This window comes from Panicum virgatum, chromosome 4N (genome assembly GCF_016808335.1).
Source record: "Panicum virgatum strain AP13 chromosome 4N, P.virgatum_v5, whole genome shotgun sequence".
NCBI lineage: Eukaryota > Viridiplantae > Streptophyta > Magnoliopsida > Poales > Poaceae > Panicum > Panicum virgatum.
The window spans coordinates 17,425,038-17,443,159 of NC_053148.1; the positions used below are offsets into that span (position 1 = coordinate 17,425,038).

The following is an 18,122-nucleotide window of genomic DNA, read 5'->3' on the forward strand; positions in this document are numbered from 1 at the left end:
GTAGATTGTTGCTGCCGTTGTGCCGTGGTTACGTATTCATGTGTATGCCCTGGTTTAAATCCTGATTTCCATCCCGTTTCCGTAGTATACCCACTCATATTTGTCCGTTTTCATGATTCCATATATCCCGATTCCGCTCCAATTCCTGTTCCAGTTTCCAATGAAAAATATGGCAACGGAAATGAGAGAGGAATTTTCTCACATATTCCCGTCCGTTTTTAACCTAGACGTAGCCGCTGAGTCTGATCGACAGCCGCCCTCGCTGGCCCACCGCATGCATCAACTGATCAACATCCCGGGCCGAAGCCTTATGACGAGAAGGCCCGCGGCGATGCCGAAAAGGCAAGCTCGTCGCTGCAAACCATCTCCTCACTCCATCCCCTTGATCCCTGCCATAGACGACTAATAACATTTTGCCTAACTTGATTTCTGATGCCTCATATGCAGAGTATGTACGGGTCGTTCCGTGTACGTGGCAGCGCATGGTGCTAAACACAACTGGTAAAATATCAAAGATTCATTATTTTAATGTTATATTATTTATGAAACCTCAAAGTCCTATGCAAGTTGTAGGCCTAGTTAAATAATAGAGCACTGGCTGGTCTTTCAAAAAAAATAGTGAGGGACCGAAATCGGCGACCAGAGGAGGCTGAATGAGAGCCGATCAAAATTTCTTTCGAAATCAATCCATCGGCCTATATCCCAAAAATCACCACAAACCCTCGAATCTAGAATATGAGAGAGTAGCTATAGATAACCTATCTCCAGCGAAAAGCCCTAGGAAGCTGCGCGGAAGTAAAAGAGTCAATACGATGCAAATCGCAGAACTCGACTGCCTGGACCGGTCTGACCGGTGCAACGGACCGGTCTGACCGGTCGTGGCATGAACAGGTCTTGACCGGTCGTGTCGTCCGGTCTGACCGGTGCCACCCAGAAAACCCCGTGAACAAGACTTCAAAAGAGGAATCTCGACCAAACGAAGTCCAAATCCAGTGAAATTTGGAGGATACCTCCACAACTAACCTGCGAACATATCCCCAAGAGATCTTTCCCAAAAGATCAATGAAACTTGAGAATTTGAGGGAAGATCAAGAAGGATTGGGGTTTTCTCAAGAACTCAAAAAACTTCAATTCGTGGGAACTCGTGATTCCAGAAGGTTTGGCACGAAGCTAGGGGCACAGGAATCACTACAAAGAGCTCTACGAACCGTCGCGATCATGTGCATCAAAAAACGAAATAAAAATCCATCACAAAAGAGCACAAGAGGGACGGGATTGGATTGATTCAAAAGCCCAGAGGGCACAAGGAGGATAGGGCCCCCTTTCCCAACCAAATCCAAATCAAAGTCTCACGAATCCATAAGCAAATCCTATTCTAAAGAGAAGAACGGGGGGAGAGAGACACAGGGGCGGCGGCATGGAGGAACAAGCAATCCACGGACGAGATACAAAAGCCGCACTAACCTAATACAAGTGAAGGGGTATTTATACCCGCGAAGACCGGTCAGACCGGTTCCATGGACCGGTCAGACCGGTTGGTTAGACCGGTCAGACCGGTGCCAGGGACCGGTCAGACCGGTTGGTCTGCAGAATCCCCCTATACACGATCTCATCTGACGGCTGAGGTTCTTTCTTCGGAACGAAGTCTTCTCCACGATGCCACCATCTTGATGAAGATCTGGTCCATGGTTTTGGAAGGTCCGTGAAACCCGGGTAGATGGCCGGTTTCGAGAAAACCGCCAAAACTCCTCGCGCGGGAAGATTCCCGCCTCCACGCCATGGCCCTAGATGCCGTTCCCGCCTCGGCCTTCTGACGGCCCTAGATGCCGCCCGCCGCCCGTCACCTCCTCGCCCGCAGCGAGGCCCTAGACGTCGTCGACGCCCGTCGCCTCCGCCAGTCCTGAGACCGACGCCCGTGCCTCCACGACTTGGCATCTTCAACCGCCGTCCTCCTGCTTGGTTTTGTGGCGCAAACCAAGAAACCCGCCTTCCATCGCCGCTTGCGCCCTTGATCCAGGAGTGGATGCCACAGCTGCCGCCCGGCCTGAGCTCCTCCACGGCAGCTCTCCGTTGACACTTGACACCCGTGTACCTGCAACCAAAGATCAAGCGCACGATCACACCGCACGGTTAATAATTCACTCATCACAGGCAGGATAGAGTACTCAGCATCCCTCAAATAGAGCACTGGCTAGCATAAATGATAAACATTGACCACGTTTCTTTTACAAGTCTTTGTTGCTTTCTTGTGGAATTTCTCATCCACATATTAGTCATCCCATAGTCTACAAAAACAAGTCAAGCTTGCAGTACACTAGTTAATTTTGTGTACGACAGCAGGGGACGCATGATTTATAGCAAAATCTTCACACCAAGAAATCCCAGAAAAGAAAAGGGGAAAAAAGCATTACTCAAGCGTGGAGAGATGGCTCGTGTACTCATCTTCCTTCTCGTGGTTCATCAACTCATCTTCCTGTCCAATCCAGTTGCAATCTTAGCTGCAGAATCGACCAACAAATCCGAGGTCGAAGCCCTCCTCCACTTCAAGCAAGGCATCTCAGCGATCCCCTTGAAGTCCTGAGCTCATGGACCCAGGACTCACTCTACTGTAGCTGGAAAGGGGTCATTTGTGGTGAGTCTCATCCGTTCCGCGTTGTTTCACTGCAGTTGAACTCTTTACAGCAGGGTGGGGCATTACCATCATCTCTTGCTAACCTTACATCAATAACATGGTTAGATCTCGGAAATAATTTGTTTACTCAAGACATCCCTGAGGAGTTGGGCACACTTGACACTTCCTCAGCTCCAGGATCTGATACTTGCATACAACAATCTTACTGGTGTAATCCCCCACTCCTTGGCAACTATCTCGTCGCTCAGTGTGCTAAACCTGACAAGTAATAGCCTCTCTGGAATTATCCCTACTAGTCTGTTCAATGGCTCATCTCAACTTGTTGTTATTGATCTTCGAAGGAATTTACTCTCTGGATCTATTCTAGATTTTTATAAGATGGCAACTCTGCAAATTCTTAGCCTTGCAGAGAACAATCTTTCAAGAAGCATACCTCCATCACTAGGAAATGTTTCGTCCCTCAGAGAAATAGATCTTCACGCAAATATCTTAGATGGATCAATTTCAGAAACTCTAAGTACAATTTGGAACCTTAGGGTGCTAAATTTAGGTAACAACCTATTTGGGTATGTCCCAGCCGAACTTTATAACATTTCATCACTCAGAACCCTTGACTTAAGCAACAATAATATTACTGGAGCGATACCATCAAGAATTGGCAACATGTTACCAATCCTTGAAAAATTGATCGCCTCGGGTAATTGAATTAACGGATCCATTCTGGCATCATTAACGAATGCATCAAAGCTCCAAGTGATCGATCTTTCCTATAACTCCCTAGCTGGCCCAGTGCCACTTCTAGGATCCTTACATGGCTTGCTTCTACTAGATCTACAAAGTAGTAACATCCTACAATCTGATAACTGGCAATTCATTGCCTCTCTTGCAAGTTGTCCTAATCTAAAAATGCTATTAATGCATAAGAATAGGCTTAACGGAAGTCTGCCAATATGTGTTGGCAATCTTTCATCAAGTATGCAGAGATTAGACCTTGGAAATAACCGAATCAGTGGCACACTACCAGAAGAGATAGGCAATCTTCCACATCTCCAATTGCTTGCCATGGACCAAAACTCGATAGTTGGAGAAATTCCTTCAAGCATTAGTAATCTTAGTAACCTGGTTGTTCTAAGATTATCCCACAACATATTTTCATGTCAGGATCACACCATTAGTAGGTTATCTTCAGCAGTTAACCGAGCTTTCTCTTGATAGCAACAATTTAAGCAGAAAAATACCAGCAAGTTTAGGACAGTGCCAGCGATTGACATTGCTAAAATTGGCTTCTAACAACCTCGATGGATATATACCTTCTGAACTGCTAAATATTACAATCCTTTTTAGTTTGGACTTGTCGAATAACAATATTACCAGATCAATACCAAACATGCGTTTTATCAATCTTGTCACTCTAAATATTTCCCACAATTTGTTGTCCGGTAACATTCCAGCTTCACTTGGCCAATGTCCCATTCTATCCTCAATCTTTCAGTAACCTGAAGGCCATCCACGAGATTGATCTTTCTCAGAAGAACTTAACTGGACCAATTCCAGATTTCTTCAACAACTTCAGTACACTGGAACAACTTGATCTATCTAACAACAACTTTGAGGGGCCTGTTCCGACCAATGGCTACTTTCTCAATGGCAGTGTAGTTACTCTGTATGGCAACAGTAAACTATGTGCAAGTGTCTCCATCTTTGCATTGCCAATTTGCCCCACAACATCAACTGTGAAAAGGAAGAATTCTCACTTATGGTTAATAGTAATTGCACCAATTACTATTGCCCTTTTCTCAATCTTAATCGTTATGGTCACACATCTGAAGAAAAGAGCACCCACAACTCCATGCTACAAGGAGACGATGATGAAGAAGGTATCCTATGGTGACATCCTTAAAGCTACCAACTGGCTCTCTCCCGTCAATAAGATCAGCACAAGCCACACCAGCTCCATCTACATTGGCCGGTTTGAGTTTGACACGGATCTCATGGCCATCAAAGTATTCCATCTCGATGAGCTTGGTTCACTAAACAACTTTCTTATGGAATGTGAGGTGCTCAGAAACACCCGTCATCGTAATCTTATGAAAGAAGTGACCTTATGCCCCACAGTGAGCTTGGGGAACGATGAGTTCAAAGCTATAATTTTTTATTTCATGGCCAATGGAAGCTTGGACATGTGGGTGCACCCAAAGTTGCACAAAAATTCCCCCAAGAGACGTCTGAGCTTGGATCAGAGGATAGGAATAGCTGTGGATGTGGCTTCTGCTTTGGACTACATGCACAACCAACTGACGCCACCTTTAATTCACTGCGATTTGAAACCAGCTAATGTTCTTTTGGATTACGATATGACGGCCAGACTTGGTGATTTTGGATCTGCAAAATTTCTCTCTTCGAGAATTGCTAATTCAGAAGGTTTTATTAGCGTGGGAGGAACTATTGGATATATCGCACCTGGTGAGTTCATTTTTTCTATATGTGTCATAATAACTTCTGATATATATGCTAACATGGAATAGTTGCTTTTGCAGAGTATGGAATGGGGTACAAAATCTCAACTAGGTGTGACGTGTACAGTTTCGGTGTGTTGCTACTAGAAATGCTCACAGGAATTGGACCAACTGATGCAATGTTCACCGATGGCATGAGCCTTCAGCGGTTGGTAAGCTCAGCATATCCAAATGGACTTGGTGAGGTCTTAGACCCGTATATGTCCCTGGATGGACACCACGAAGGATCAACAATAGCAATACAAAAATATGTGATGCCATTGGTTGAAGTTGCTCTCTTATGTTCCTTGGAATTACCTAAAGGTCGACAAGGAATGAGAGATGGGAAAGGACGGATCGGGTGCTCTAGCCTAAGAGGGGGAGGGGATGAATTATGCAACTAAAAACTTAGACCTATGGCTCCAACTAAATTGCACAATATTAAACTAAAACATGCTATCTATATGTGCAACTATGGTTGTTCTAGTGTGAAACCCTTATCCCAAAAGAGTTTAGCAACCTATAGCCTTTCCTATCAAGAAACTACTCTATGAAAGTAAAGGCACACAAAGATTGCTAGTATGAAATGCGGAAGCTAAAGAGTGGGATAGGAGGAAGCAAACTCTTGACGCGGGTATTTATCCCATGGTTCGGTTAGCCACAAAGGCACACCTACATCCACGTTGTTGAAGCACTAACTAAGAGTATCACTTCTCGGAAATCAAGTCTCTTCCGCGGACTCAACCACGGTCACCTTGATTCCGGGTTCCACTAAGGAGCTTCTCCACAAAGGATGGGGGTCTCCACATCCCCCGCACAAGGTTGTTGTCGTCGCTTCACACCAAGTTGGAGGGTCGATGACGTTGCCGGCGAGCCACCAAGCTCCAAGGGGCCGGCCCACCAAGATATCTTCTTGGTTCAACAAAGAACCATAGCACAAAAGCTCAAGGCCTTGCTTTCTCACTCACTAAGACCTAACCTAGCACTAATACTCTCAAAAATATGCTAAGGGCTAAAGATATGATCACTAAGCTCTTGGATGGCTTGGAGATGTTCTTGGGTGTGGGTGTGATGTTCTTGAACTCCAGCAACTCCAAAATGGCCAGGGGATGGCATATATATAGGCCACCAAGTGAAGAGAGCCATTGGGAGCCGTTACCCAACTTTTCTGCATAGCGTCGAATAGACCGACAGGGTGGCACCGGTTCATCCGATCACACTGAGCCCTGGGGTAGCCGTTGGGGCTTCTGACACGTGATGCAGGAGGCACCAGATAAACCAATGGCTTGGCGTCGGTTCATCCGGTGCGCGTCGGATCAACCGGTGCTGAAGGGATCTTTAGCAGTCTGCTAACGTCATTGCTCCGACGGGTTGCTCCGGTGCTCCTTCGGATCATCCGATGCTGAAGGCTTCACTTCAACACGCTTGACATGCTCTCTCAGTAATCCTCTTGTGATTACTCTGACGCTCCTTTTTGACACCGTCGAATCATCCGGTGCAACTGGGCCTTCCACGTGGTCTTCCTTCAGTGCACCAAAATTGCACCGATGCTACTGCCTCGGTTTATCCAGTGCCAACCGGATACTCCGGTGCTAAGGCGTCGGATCATCCGGTGCCTACTGAAAATGCAGAACTCGTCATTTCATTCTTTCTTTGAGTTCTTTCTTCGTGTTTTGCTTTGCTTGGCCTTTTTGCTTCATCCCTGGGATCTATAATTGTTCACTTGACAAACTCATTAGTCCCATTGATTGTGTTGTTACTCAATCACCAAAATCACAAAATAATGGCATAATGGGGCTATTTTCCTTACAATCTCCCCCTTTTTGGTGATTGATGACAACACAATCAAAGCAAACATAAATTTTGCAAGAATTGAAAATTGAAACCAATTGAAACCACTTACACCTGCTTGGATGCTTACCATCATCCAATGTTGACTTGGCCTCCCACTAAATCCTTCATCCCCCTTTGTTTCTCCCCATGTTTGCTACTTCTTCTTCTTTTTCTTCCCCTTTGGAATCAAAGTTGCTCCCCCTTGGGAAGATGCTCATTGTCACCTTTCTTTGATCCAAATTTCTCTCCCTTTGGAATCAAATCACCTAAAAAGGCTTGGCAAACCAAAATAGCTCAAAGGGAAAAGTTAGTAGCCTAGAGAGTTAGTTTCATGAATCATGATCCAATTATATGATATCAATGAAGATACAAATTGAATGATTACTAAAGTGCATCACAAAACATGAGACTTGCATGATATGAGCTAAGCTTTATACAAGTGTGTGCATGAATTGATGAAGTGAAAATCAAGTGCACAACTAGAATTTTTTGAAAGAGAAAGCTTAGATCATATCATGCTCGGAGGTAGCCCTAAAATAACAAAGAATTGACAAGAATACCAATTGAAAGGGGTTATAGACCATGCATACCTCCGGGGTAATGTAGTTACCTTGCATGTACTAATTTAAAAGTGACTTATTTCAAATGATACCAATTAAAGTTGAATATCAATTGAAAGTCTTTGAGGTCAAGAACACTTGGTACACCAAGGTGAGCACATGCATGAGCACATAGTCTATGAACTTGGATATAGACATTTTGTTCAATAGATCATGGTTCAATATGAGACTACAAAAGATAAGCTTGAAACCATATTAGTCTCCAAAATCACAAACCATAGGATGAACTCTCCCTAAATGTGTGCATTTACCGTTTGAATTACCAATTAAATGTATGCACATTGTTTATGACAATAATGGTAAGTTTACCCTATAGCTTGTGTTCATGGTACAAATGAAATACATACCTCATGAGGTCCATGTATCATGAAGGGTAACTTTGTGTAGCTTTCTACACATTTATCAAACCATGTATGTTGCTCATGGGTTAGAGTCATGACACAAGCAACCCACCATATATAGCACTAGGTGATGCAATGCAAACAACCTAGTAAGAGTAATAGAGCTACATGATGCTTGAATTGAAATCTAGATATCATTACCTTATGGGGGACTTGGGCAACAAATGTCCAAGTTGTGAACTTGGCTTCTTTGGCTTGAATGCTTCATCTTCTAGTTAGCCGAGCCTCCAAATCCCCCGTAGCCGTTCTTGGGCTTCAAGTCTCCTTTGGAACCCACACCATTTGAGGCCCCTTCATATTGGTGATGACATCCTTGGGCATCCAAATAGAGTGATTCCAACTCCTTTCTTGCTTTTCAACCTTGTGAGCAACCACCTTGCCATTGGTCTTCTTGATCATATAGGTGGTGCTATTGTATTTGTTCCTCCGGTTGGGCTTGGTGTAGATGAGAGAACTCTTGATTGTGAGTTTCTTCTTGTTTTTCTCATCCGAAAGCTTCTTCTTTTGTTGAGAACACTTGTTGGATTTGTGGCTTTTAGGATGGCACTTTGAGCAAGTCATGGTGGACCCCTTTTCAAACTTCTTCACCATATCTTCGCGGTTATCTTGAGAAGGTTGGACATTGCTCTCTATGCTTTTACCCTTTAATCTAGCCAAGTCATGCATGAGCTTTTGTACTTCTTTCTTGAGTTCATCATTCTCCTTGGCAATGAGATCATCACATAATTCTACAACAACATTCTCATAGTATTTCTCATTGCAAGGATTAGACTTATCAACTGAATCAAAGCAAGAAGTTGAGGCATTATTAGTATCATTAATGCTCTCAATTTTCAACTTGAGCTCTTCATGCTCTTCGCTAAGCAATTTGAATATACATAACAAATTTTCGTTATTTATAGCGAAGATAGCATTAAGATCATTAAGAGCATTAAGGTTTTCAATTTCATTTAATTGCTTCTTAATTACTTTTTGGTGCTCATGAACTAGTTCAAGAAGTTCTTCATATGAAGGAGAATCGGAGTCATCATCACTTACATCGCTTTCTATACCTTGGGCCATAAGGCAAGTGTTTGATGATGATTCCATGTTGGTGCGGGTGGTGAATTTCTTGCTTGATTCATCGCTTGAGCTAGTACTTGATTCTTCACCACCGCTTACCCATTCACCAAATATGACAAATGATTCATGTTTGGACTTCTTCTCCTTCTTTTCTTTCTTCTTCTTTAACCTCTTCTCAATCTTCATAAGTTGGTGATGAGGCCCATCTTTGAGAAAGACCATATACCCCTTTGAGTTGATTTGTTATAAGTATTTGTTCATCTTTTTGACTTGCATGTAGAGGTTGCAGTCCATTGGCTCTTTTTCATCATTTGACGAGCTTTGGCATTCCTCCTCTTCTTTCTCTTCACTTGAGCTACCTTTGATGGCCATCTTCTTCAACTTCTTGACTTGCTTGCATGCAAGTGCGCTATGTGTTGGTGAAAAATGTGGCGCTCTTGGCTTGATGTCATGGCGTAGCTCGTGGGCAATCACCTTGTTGAGGACTTGATTTGGTGTCAATGTGTTGATTTCTTTCTCATAAAGAATTGTGATCACCAAATCATATTCCGGCCTTCGGAGAGAGTGAAGGAACTTGCGAATGAATCATATTCCGGCTTTAAATCATCAATTTTCTTCACATCTAAAGAGTTAATCTCATTCACAAGAATATTCAACCGTGAGTACATAGTTTCGATATTTTCGTCATCACGTTGCTTGAAGCTATTAAGTTTATCAATGAGAACAAGATATTTTTCATTTGCTACATCTTTTGTGCCTTCATGGTTCTCACTAATAGTTTTCCAAAGATCCTTAGCATTTTTATAAGCAAACACATAGTTGAATACATTGTCACCAAGAGAGCTTGAAATAGCACATTTGGCTATAGCATCATGTTGCTTCTCTTGTTGACTATTGCCCTTCATTCCCTCACTAGTTACCCTCCAAACATTTAGGCCCTTTGCTTGGAGGTGAGCTTCCATTAAAACCTTCCAACATTGGAAGCCCGTGCCGTCAAACCGTGGAGGAGGTCCTAATGAATCCATCCCTTCCCCAAAGAACTAACTCACTAGGCGGTGAAGCCTAACCGATCAAGTGAGCCGGTAAACACAAATTGCCAACGGAATTGGCTTTCTTTGTGAGAGGTATGAGTCCCGGCTCTAAAACCAATTGAAAGGATGGATCGGGTGTTCTAGCCTAAGAGGGGGAGGGGGTGAATTAGGCAACTAAAAACTTATACCTATGGCTCTAACTAAATTGCACAATATTAAACTAAAATATGCTATCTATATGTACAACTATGGTTGTTCTAGTGTGAAACCCCTTTCCCAAAAGAGTTTAGCAGCCTATAGCCTTTTCTATCAAAAAACAACTCTATGAAAGTAAAGGCACACAAAGATTACTAGTATGAAATGCGGAAGCTAAAGAGCAGGATAGGAGGAAGCAAACTCTTGACGCGGGTGTTTATCCCGTGGTTTGGTTAGCCACAAAGACACACCTACATCCACATTGTTGAAGCACTCACTAAGAGTATCGCTTCTCGGAAATCAAGTCTCTTCCGTGGACTCAACCACTGTCACCTTGATCCCGGATTCTACAAAGGAGCTTAATCACAAAGGATGGGGGTCTCCACGTCCCCCGCACAAGGTTGTTGTCGCCGCTCCACACCAAGTCGAAGGGTCGATAACATTGCCGGCGAGCCACCAAGCTCCAAGGGGCCGGCACACCAAGATATCTTTTTGGTTCAACAAAGAACCACAACACAAAGGCTCAAGGCCTTGCTTTCTCACTCACTAAGAGCTAACCTAGCACTAATACTCTAAAAAATGTGTTAAGGGCTAAAGATATGATCACTAAGCTCTTGGATGGCTTGGAGATGTTCTTGGGTGTGGGTGTGATGTTCTTGAACTCCAGCAACTCCAAAATGGCCGGGGGATGGCATACATATAGGCCACCAAGTGAAGAGGGCCGTTGGGAGCCGTTACCCAACTTTTTTGTGTAGCGTCGGATAGACCGACGGGGTGGCACCGGTTCATCCGGTCACACAGAGCCCTGGGGTAGCCGTTGGGGCTTCTGACACGTGACGCAGGAGGCACCGGATAAACCGATGGCTTGGTGTCGGTTCATCCGGTGCGCGTTGGATCATCCGGTGCTGAAGGGATCTTCAGCAGTATGCTGACGTCATTGCTCCAACGGGTTGCTCCGGTGCTCCTTCGGATCATCCGGTGCTGAAGGCTTCACTTCAACACGCTTGACATGCTCTCTGAGTAATCCTCCGGTGATTACTCCGACGCTCTTTTTTGACACCATCGGATCATCCGGTGCAACTGGGCCTTCCACGTGGTCTTCCTTCAGTGCACCAAAATTGCACCGATGCTACTGCATCGGTTTATCCTGTGCCAACCAGATACTCCGGTGCTAAGGTGTCGGATCATCCGGTGCCTACTGAAAATGCAGAACTCGTCCATTTTATTCTTTCTTTGAGTTCTTTCTTCGTGTTTTGCTTTGCTTGGTCTTTTTGCTTCATCCCTGGGATCTATAATTGTTCACTTGACTAACTCATTAGTTCCATTGATTGTGTTGTTACTCAATCTCCAAAATCATAAAACAATGGCCTAATGGGGCCATTTTCCTTACAAGATGTCTGTGCCAAACTATTTGCGATCAATGAGGCATTCCACAAGCTATAGTTATTTTCATGTATTCTGTCGAACAAAACTAGGCAATGTGACCACCTTGTTATTAGTTGCAAAACTAGGACAACTTTGTGTGTGCGTGTGTCGGGGGGGGGGGGGGGGGGTGTTGTTTAAAACAGCACTCATAGTTCTGCCTGTTATATTGTGATTCAAATTCATTGCACAAGAAAAGACCGATTTCCGATGGAGTAAAGCGGAGGTCCATCGCCGGGAGGCTTGGGCTGGAGCCCTTTAGGGTTTGCTCCTTGCTTTATTATTCCTCTTGTAAGCTGCCATTGGCATTGTAAAAACACTCACCCCGATATAGTGAAGATTTGCTGGCTGGCGCTCGTGGTTTTTTCCTTTCTGCATTAGAGGTGTTTTCCACGTTAAATCCTCGTGTCTCTTGTGTTTGATTTCGTTATTCTTTGTCGTTTCTTCACTGTCGCTTCTAAAACTGCCATACACTCCCTCTCACAAAAAGTGCAATCTTTTTTATCCAATATTTTATATAAAAATGATTTGTAAGAGTACCTTATTTTCTATACTATAAAAGTTGAAACAATTGAAACCCTTTCTCACCAAAATTAGGCCCACGGTACCCCTCACGGAGGTCTTACTTGTCAGCCCAAAGGTTTAATGAAAGAGGGTGTAGACCCACGAAATTGATAGAAGGAAAATGTTTCCATCAAAATCCTAACACTTTTTACACCGAACACTTTTACCTACCCACCTTTGTACCCACTTGTTACTTTCCATTGTATAGAGATGAGGCAACCATAATTTTTTGTAAGACATCCTAAAATCTCTCCTTTTATTTCATTATTGTTGTGAGCTGATTAACCCTCTTTTGTTTATCTTTCTTTTGTGTTGTGCGCTAGTTGATTGAGTGACAAACCTTCCATTTGTGTTGTGCGCTGGTTGATAGAGGGCTTTTGTGCTCCGTCAGGTGCGCCGCTCCTACGCTCGACCGAGATTAGCTTGCAGGCAGACATCACACTATCACCGGGTCGCCTTCACGAGCGCCCACTGCAACATGCTGTCGTCGCGATGGCCGACTACCCCAGGCAAGTGCCGACCTTCATCTTTGATCTTGGATTCATTAAATTAGCGGTGAGGATGCCACCCCCTCCCCCCGTTGCACCTTAGCCATGGTGCATGTTTTCTCCATGGCGTTCAAAGATTTGTCTAGCAATGTTTGTTTTTTGTTTTGCTAACTGCCGTCGAGATCGATGACCTCCATCTTTGTTCTTTGTTTCATTAAATCAGGACACTTTCATTAAAATCAGGGCACTATCAGGATCCACCTGTGTTTCCCATCATATCCTGACCCCCAAGTTGCATGTTGTATCAAGGTATTTATTTTCTCCATGGCATAGGACATCAAGCAACATCGATCGTCTAAGGACTTTATTTAACAATGTTTGTTTTTTAATTTGCTTGCATGCATCAGGTGATGAATTCTTAAAGCACATATCAGCAAGATTTTTAGCACCAATCCCCAGGGTATAATTTTTTTGGTGAAATTAGATGTGTAATTATATGTGCCTAGGGTATCATTCATGGAGAAATTCACTGCAGATGTGATGCCTATGAACTTAATGGTGGTGGTGAATCGGAATGCCGTGACCAGCCGGGGTCCAGAAACAGCAATTGAGTTTGCTCTCGCTTTGGTGGAGCGTCTATATGGCAAAGAGAAGATGGAGGAGGTTGATGGGCCTTTGGTAAGCTGTAAGTCATAAAACTCCTCTGTTTCTCTTTGTTGTGTTATTCCATCATGCAACAAATGATATTTTTTAGTAGTAGTTCGATGCAATCCAATTACTTTTAAACCATTTGACTTTAAACATGTGCCTGTGGCACGTACATATCCACTAGTTTCTATAAACAGTAGAGAAGTTTACTCGCACCTAATATTGACGACGGGCACTATGGCATCTGACCTATTATTGCCGACCAAAATTGGCACAGGTCGAACAGACTGGTCTGACCGGTGCTTACGAGCGGTCTGACCGGTCTGGACCATGCAGTCGGTCTGGCAACCCCGACCGGTCAGACCGATCTGCCTGGAATCCGGGTAGAATTAGGACTCTTGTAGATTTAGATTTGTAAAAGGATTCCTTGTGGGATAAGTCCACCCCACCCTATAAATATAAAGGGTCACGGCCGATTGAGGTTATCCAATCGATCAATCAATACAACTTATATATTTTTATTTTCTCTTGCCCTAGATTTTCCAATCTACTACTTGTTGTTCCTCCTTTGTCTCTACGTCGATTGAGGGCATTCTAGGTGGCCTGCCGACCCTAGAGCAACCCTGTGTGCGTCTACCCCGACGGGTCTTCTCGGGCTAACGCTTGTAGGTTCTTCGTCGTTCTCGGCGGCGGTGACCGGTCTGACTGCTCGCTATAACCGGTCTGACCAGTCTACGCAGGAGGTGCTGCAGTGAGCTCCTCCTCGCGCCGCACGTTCGAGTGCGTTTGTTTGTTGATCCCGAAAGGCGTCAACACCCATCACTGGAGATAAATTTGTAGGGACGAACTAAGCGATCAACCATTTCAAAAAATCATCAAAATTTCTAGGCACCTCAAGGGGCGGCTTGCGTTTCCATCTACCCATAGATAAGTCGTGGTGCTTTTCAGAGGTGGTTTATCCCGTTGCAAATGACGTCTCTAAACTAACAATACATTTCTGTCATTTCTGTGCATGCTTGATTGACAAGAATGATGGCTAAACTTGAGGTGGTTTATTCGTTTGCAAATGATGTGGTGGTGGGTGACTGATGCTTGATGGACTGCGGGATCCCGGTGTTGACACAGAATCTGGCCAACACACCTGAGTGTGCACAGTCAACACCAATGAAGCTCTGGGCCGAACCGGTCTGACTGGTTGTGCCAACCAACCTGACCAGTGCAAGCAGAGCTTCGCATAGACCAAGAACAACGAGCTCGGGAGGGATCCCGTCAGAGCTCGCGGATCTAGTGTTGCTCTGAGATCGGTCAGGCCACTTAGAATGCCTTCAAACACCGCCGGAATACAGAAAGAATAGCAATTAGGGTTTCAAAAAGGGCTAGGGTTTGAGAGACAAAAAGTAGATGTAAATTGTATTGAATCGATTGAGATTACCCACAATCGGCCTTAGCTAGGCCGGGGAAGATGTACCCCTTCCAAGTCAATTTACATGAGGATTCTTAAATTAAATCTAAACCTACTCACACTACAACTAAGCAGACCGATATGATCGGTCGGTCTGGCCGGTCGGCCACTAACATTGCCAGTTTTAGCTGTCAAAATATGCCCTGCTGCTTTTTGGTGAGCTTTGCAAACCAAAAAGCAAGTACTAGAACCTAGCTTGATACACATGTGTCACACTGATTACATCGGCCATCTTCGTCTTTATGCTCTTCGCCACACGCTGTGTAGTATTTCTTCAAGTATTTCCCATTGATAGCCCTGCATAGACGTTCTCCTGAAAGTGCCTCCACCATATATGAATTCCCAAAGATGACCTTGAAAATCTTGTACGGACCTTCCCAACTTGACGACTATTTGCCAAAACTTATTGCTTTTCATCCCAAGAGGCAAAATCGTCTTCCAAACTAGATCCCCAACCTGAAAAGATTTACTTTTTAACTTTTTGTTGTAGGCCCTAGCAACCCTAAGCTTGTCTTTCTAATTCTTCTTTAAAGCCTTCAAACGCTTGTCGGTCACCTCATCAATATTGTCCATCATCAAATCATGGTAATCAATAGCGAAGATGTCATTTTGGTTAGCCAATTTATAAGCATCCAGATTTACCTCAACGGGTAAAACAACCTCTTGGCCATACACAAGCTCAAAAGGAGTGACTTTAGTAGCACCATGTCGAGATATGCAATGAGCCCACAATGCTTCGGATTACACTTTATGCCACCTCTTAGGATTTTCTTCTATCTTCTTCTTGATAAGTTTGATCAAAATCATGTTACTTGACTCGGCCTGACCATTGTCCTGAGTATAGTATGGAGATGAATTGGGGAACTTAATGTTCTAAGATTCGGCTAATGCACACACCTCCTTTGATATGAATGAAGAACCTTGATCCATCGTCAAAGTTTGTGGAATGCCAAATCTATAAATAATATGCTTTGTAATAAACTTAATCACCTCCCTATGTGTCATATTCTTCAAAGAATCGCTTTGGTCTATTTAGTGAAATAATCTATAGCAACTATCACGAAGCGATGCCCCTTTGAAGATTGATGATTAATTTGTCCAATAAAATCCAACCCCCAACCTCGGAACATCCATGACTTAATAATAGGATGCATAAACGTAGCAGGCACCAGCTGTAAATTACCAAACCGCTGACATTCTTCACACCCTTTATAATATTTGAAATAATCAGACATCATGGTAGGCTAATAAAAACACGGCTCTTCTAAGCAACCACTTCATCTTGGAAGCCGATTGATAACTACCACAAATACACCTTCATGAACCTTGCCCATTGCGACTCTGGTTTGATCCAAGTCTAAATATTTGAGAAGTAAATCTTTAGCGGTTCGACGATAGAGCACATCATCAATCAAAACATATTTGAAAGCCATACGCCGTATATTCCTGTCTGCATCGCAACCAGGACATTTCAAATAGGAGATAATAGAAACCTTCCAGTCTAGATCTTCGGCCTTGATGATCGAATCATCTTCTGTAGCCGAATATGTGTTCTTAGCATATTCACCGGTCAAACCGGTCTCTGGACCGGTCTGGGCGATCAGACGGGTTTTCTCAACTGATTGGTTTTCTCTACGGTTCGGACCGGTTCATCTAACTCGGCTTCTACTTTGTTGACGGTCACTAAGTGCTAAATTTGACCGTCAACTAAACTCAATAATAAAGGGAAACTATACACATTACTCGCATATTTGTATCATTAACCTAGTTCCACAGCTGTTTTGGAAATTTCATGATTTAAGATGAGCAAGAGTGAATTAAGCAGGAAACACGATGAAGATGCTACAAGATTACACAGAAGATCACTTCTGACATCATCCACTTACAAGGAGGGCCCACCTGCCAGAGCAAACAGGGGCGCCACACAATATGCACAATAGAATAAGGTTCAGGGCCGGGCCCACCTATCAGCCTGCCAGAGGAAGGAGCAGCTGGGGGAGCTCCACCTAGGTTCGGTCGAACCCAGGGGTCGGCCGAACCTAGACGAGCTCCCTTCCAGGTGCATTTCGAGGAGTCACGACCAAGGCACTTGATCACCTTCCATATGTGCAAATGGAGGGAACTGACCTCCAAAACTATAAATAGGCCTCTCCACCCCCTCTCTACACGCACACACACATAGACACACACCTCTCGCACACTCTCTCTCAAGGCTCTCTTGCAATGAGTATAGGCTAGTGGAGATAGGCTAGTTTTCACTTAGCGAATCAAGTCATCCTCAGAGTCGTTGAGCGATCCTCGGCTTCTGGTATGGCTTTGTATTCTTTCTGTCAGTACTATATTCATAATATAGAACTTGATCATGGTTGCTATGCTATCTCAATAGTTTATCAATCCATACTTCTATTTATCCTGAGTTGTGTGACGAATATGGTTAGGCCAGATGATTCGAGTATGGATACCAGTTCATTGTGCCTTCGGGCTTGCTCTAGCGTTATGCGCATCCATCTTGAGGGTGGGAGTCCTGGGGATGCTGGAATAGTGACCTCATACACAAGCGTGGTGCTTGCGTATGTGGGATCCTTCGGATATGACCGTGCTCCACGGTTTGACTAGTAGGCGGCAGGTGGTGACAGCCTTGTCCGTCTGCCTTAACAGCTTCATTGCGGTTAGTGTCGTCCCCGACGTCCGGGTTCGGTGTACGCTTGCGCTTTCTGGCGCAGTTGCTATTAAACCAGTAGTGACGCTAGGAATTGCCAACAAGTACCATCTTACTGTCCTTGAGGGTCGTCCAGCATAAATACTGGAATTTAGCTATTTTCTTTATATAGGGGTATCAATATAGTGACCGTTGTACTCCCCCAGACGATCACATTCATCTTTAATAGATCAACTTTTGCTTTCAATGCATAGTATGCATCGCATTGTCCATTATTTAAGGTATCAATATAGTGACCGTTGTACTCCCCCAGACGATCACATTCATCTTTTTTAACTTTTTCACATTCATTTCTCCCCCTCGAAATGTGGCATGAGTTTTTCATTCACAATTTCGAAAACTATTTATAGCTCTTGTGAATGAGGAAACTTTTATTACTTCATCCACATGATTATATCATGCAAGACATGGTAATTTCTTAATTCATATGGGAGCACTTTTTTCCTCATTTCAGTTCGAGAACTCAACATAGTCCTTTATTACCAGTACTTTAGCAAGTCTCACTCGCATATCACTCTTATCTTGAGCTTCGTATGTAACTTTCTATTCT

The 18,122-nt window shown here is 43.9% G+C and overlaps 1 protein-coding gene and 1 pseudogene across 1 annotated transcript; both read left to right on the forward strand.

Annotated features, from left to right (window-relative positions):
• Positions 1-2,355: 2,355 nt before the first annotated feature.
• On the forward strand, positions 2,356-4,052 carry LOC120669034 (annotated as a pseudogene).
• A 370-nt stretch (positions 4,053-4,422) lies between these two features.
• LOC120669192 (probable LRR receptor-like serine/threonine-protein kinase At3g47570) lies at positions 4,423-5,466 on the forward strand. The gene is made up of 3 exons (XM_039948983.1): positions 4,423-5,095; positions 5,170-5,300; positions 5,452-5,466. The coding sequence occupies exons 1-3, from the start codon at positions 4,444-4,446 to the stop codon at positions 5,464-5,466; spliced, it is 798 nt and encodes a 265-aa protein (XP_039804917.1). The 5' UTR covers positions 4,423-4,443.
• Positions 5,467-18,122: the final 12,656 nt, after the last annotated feature.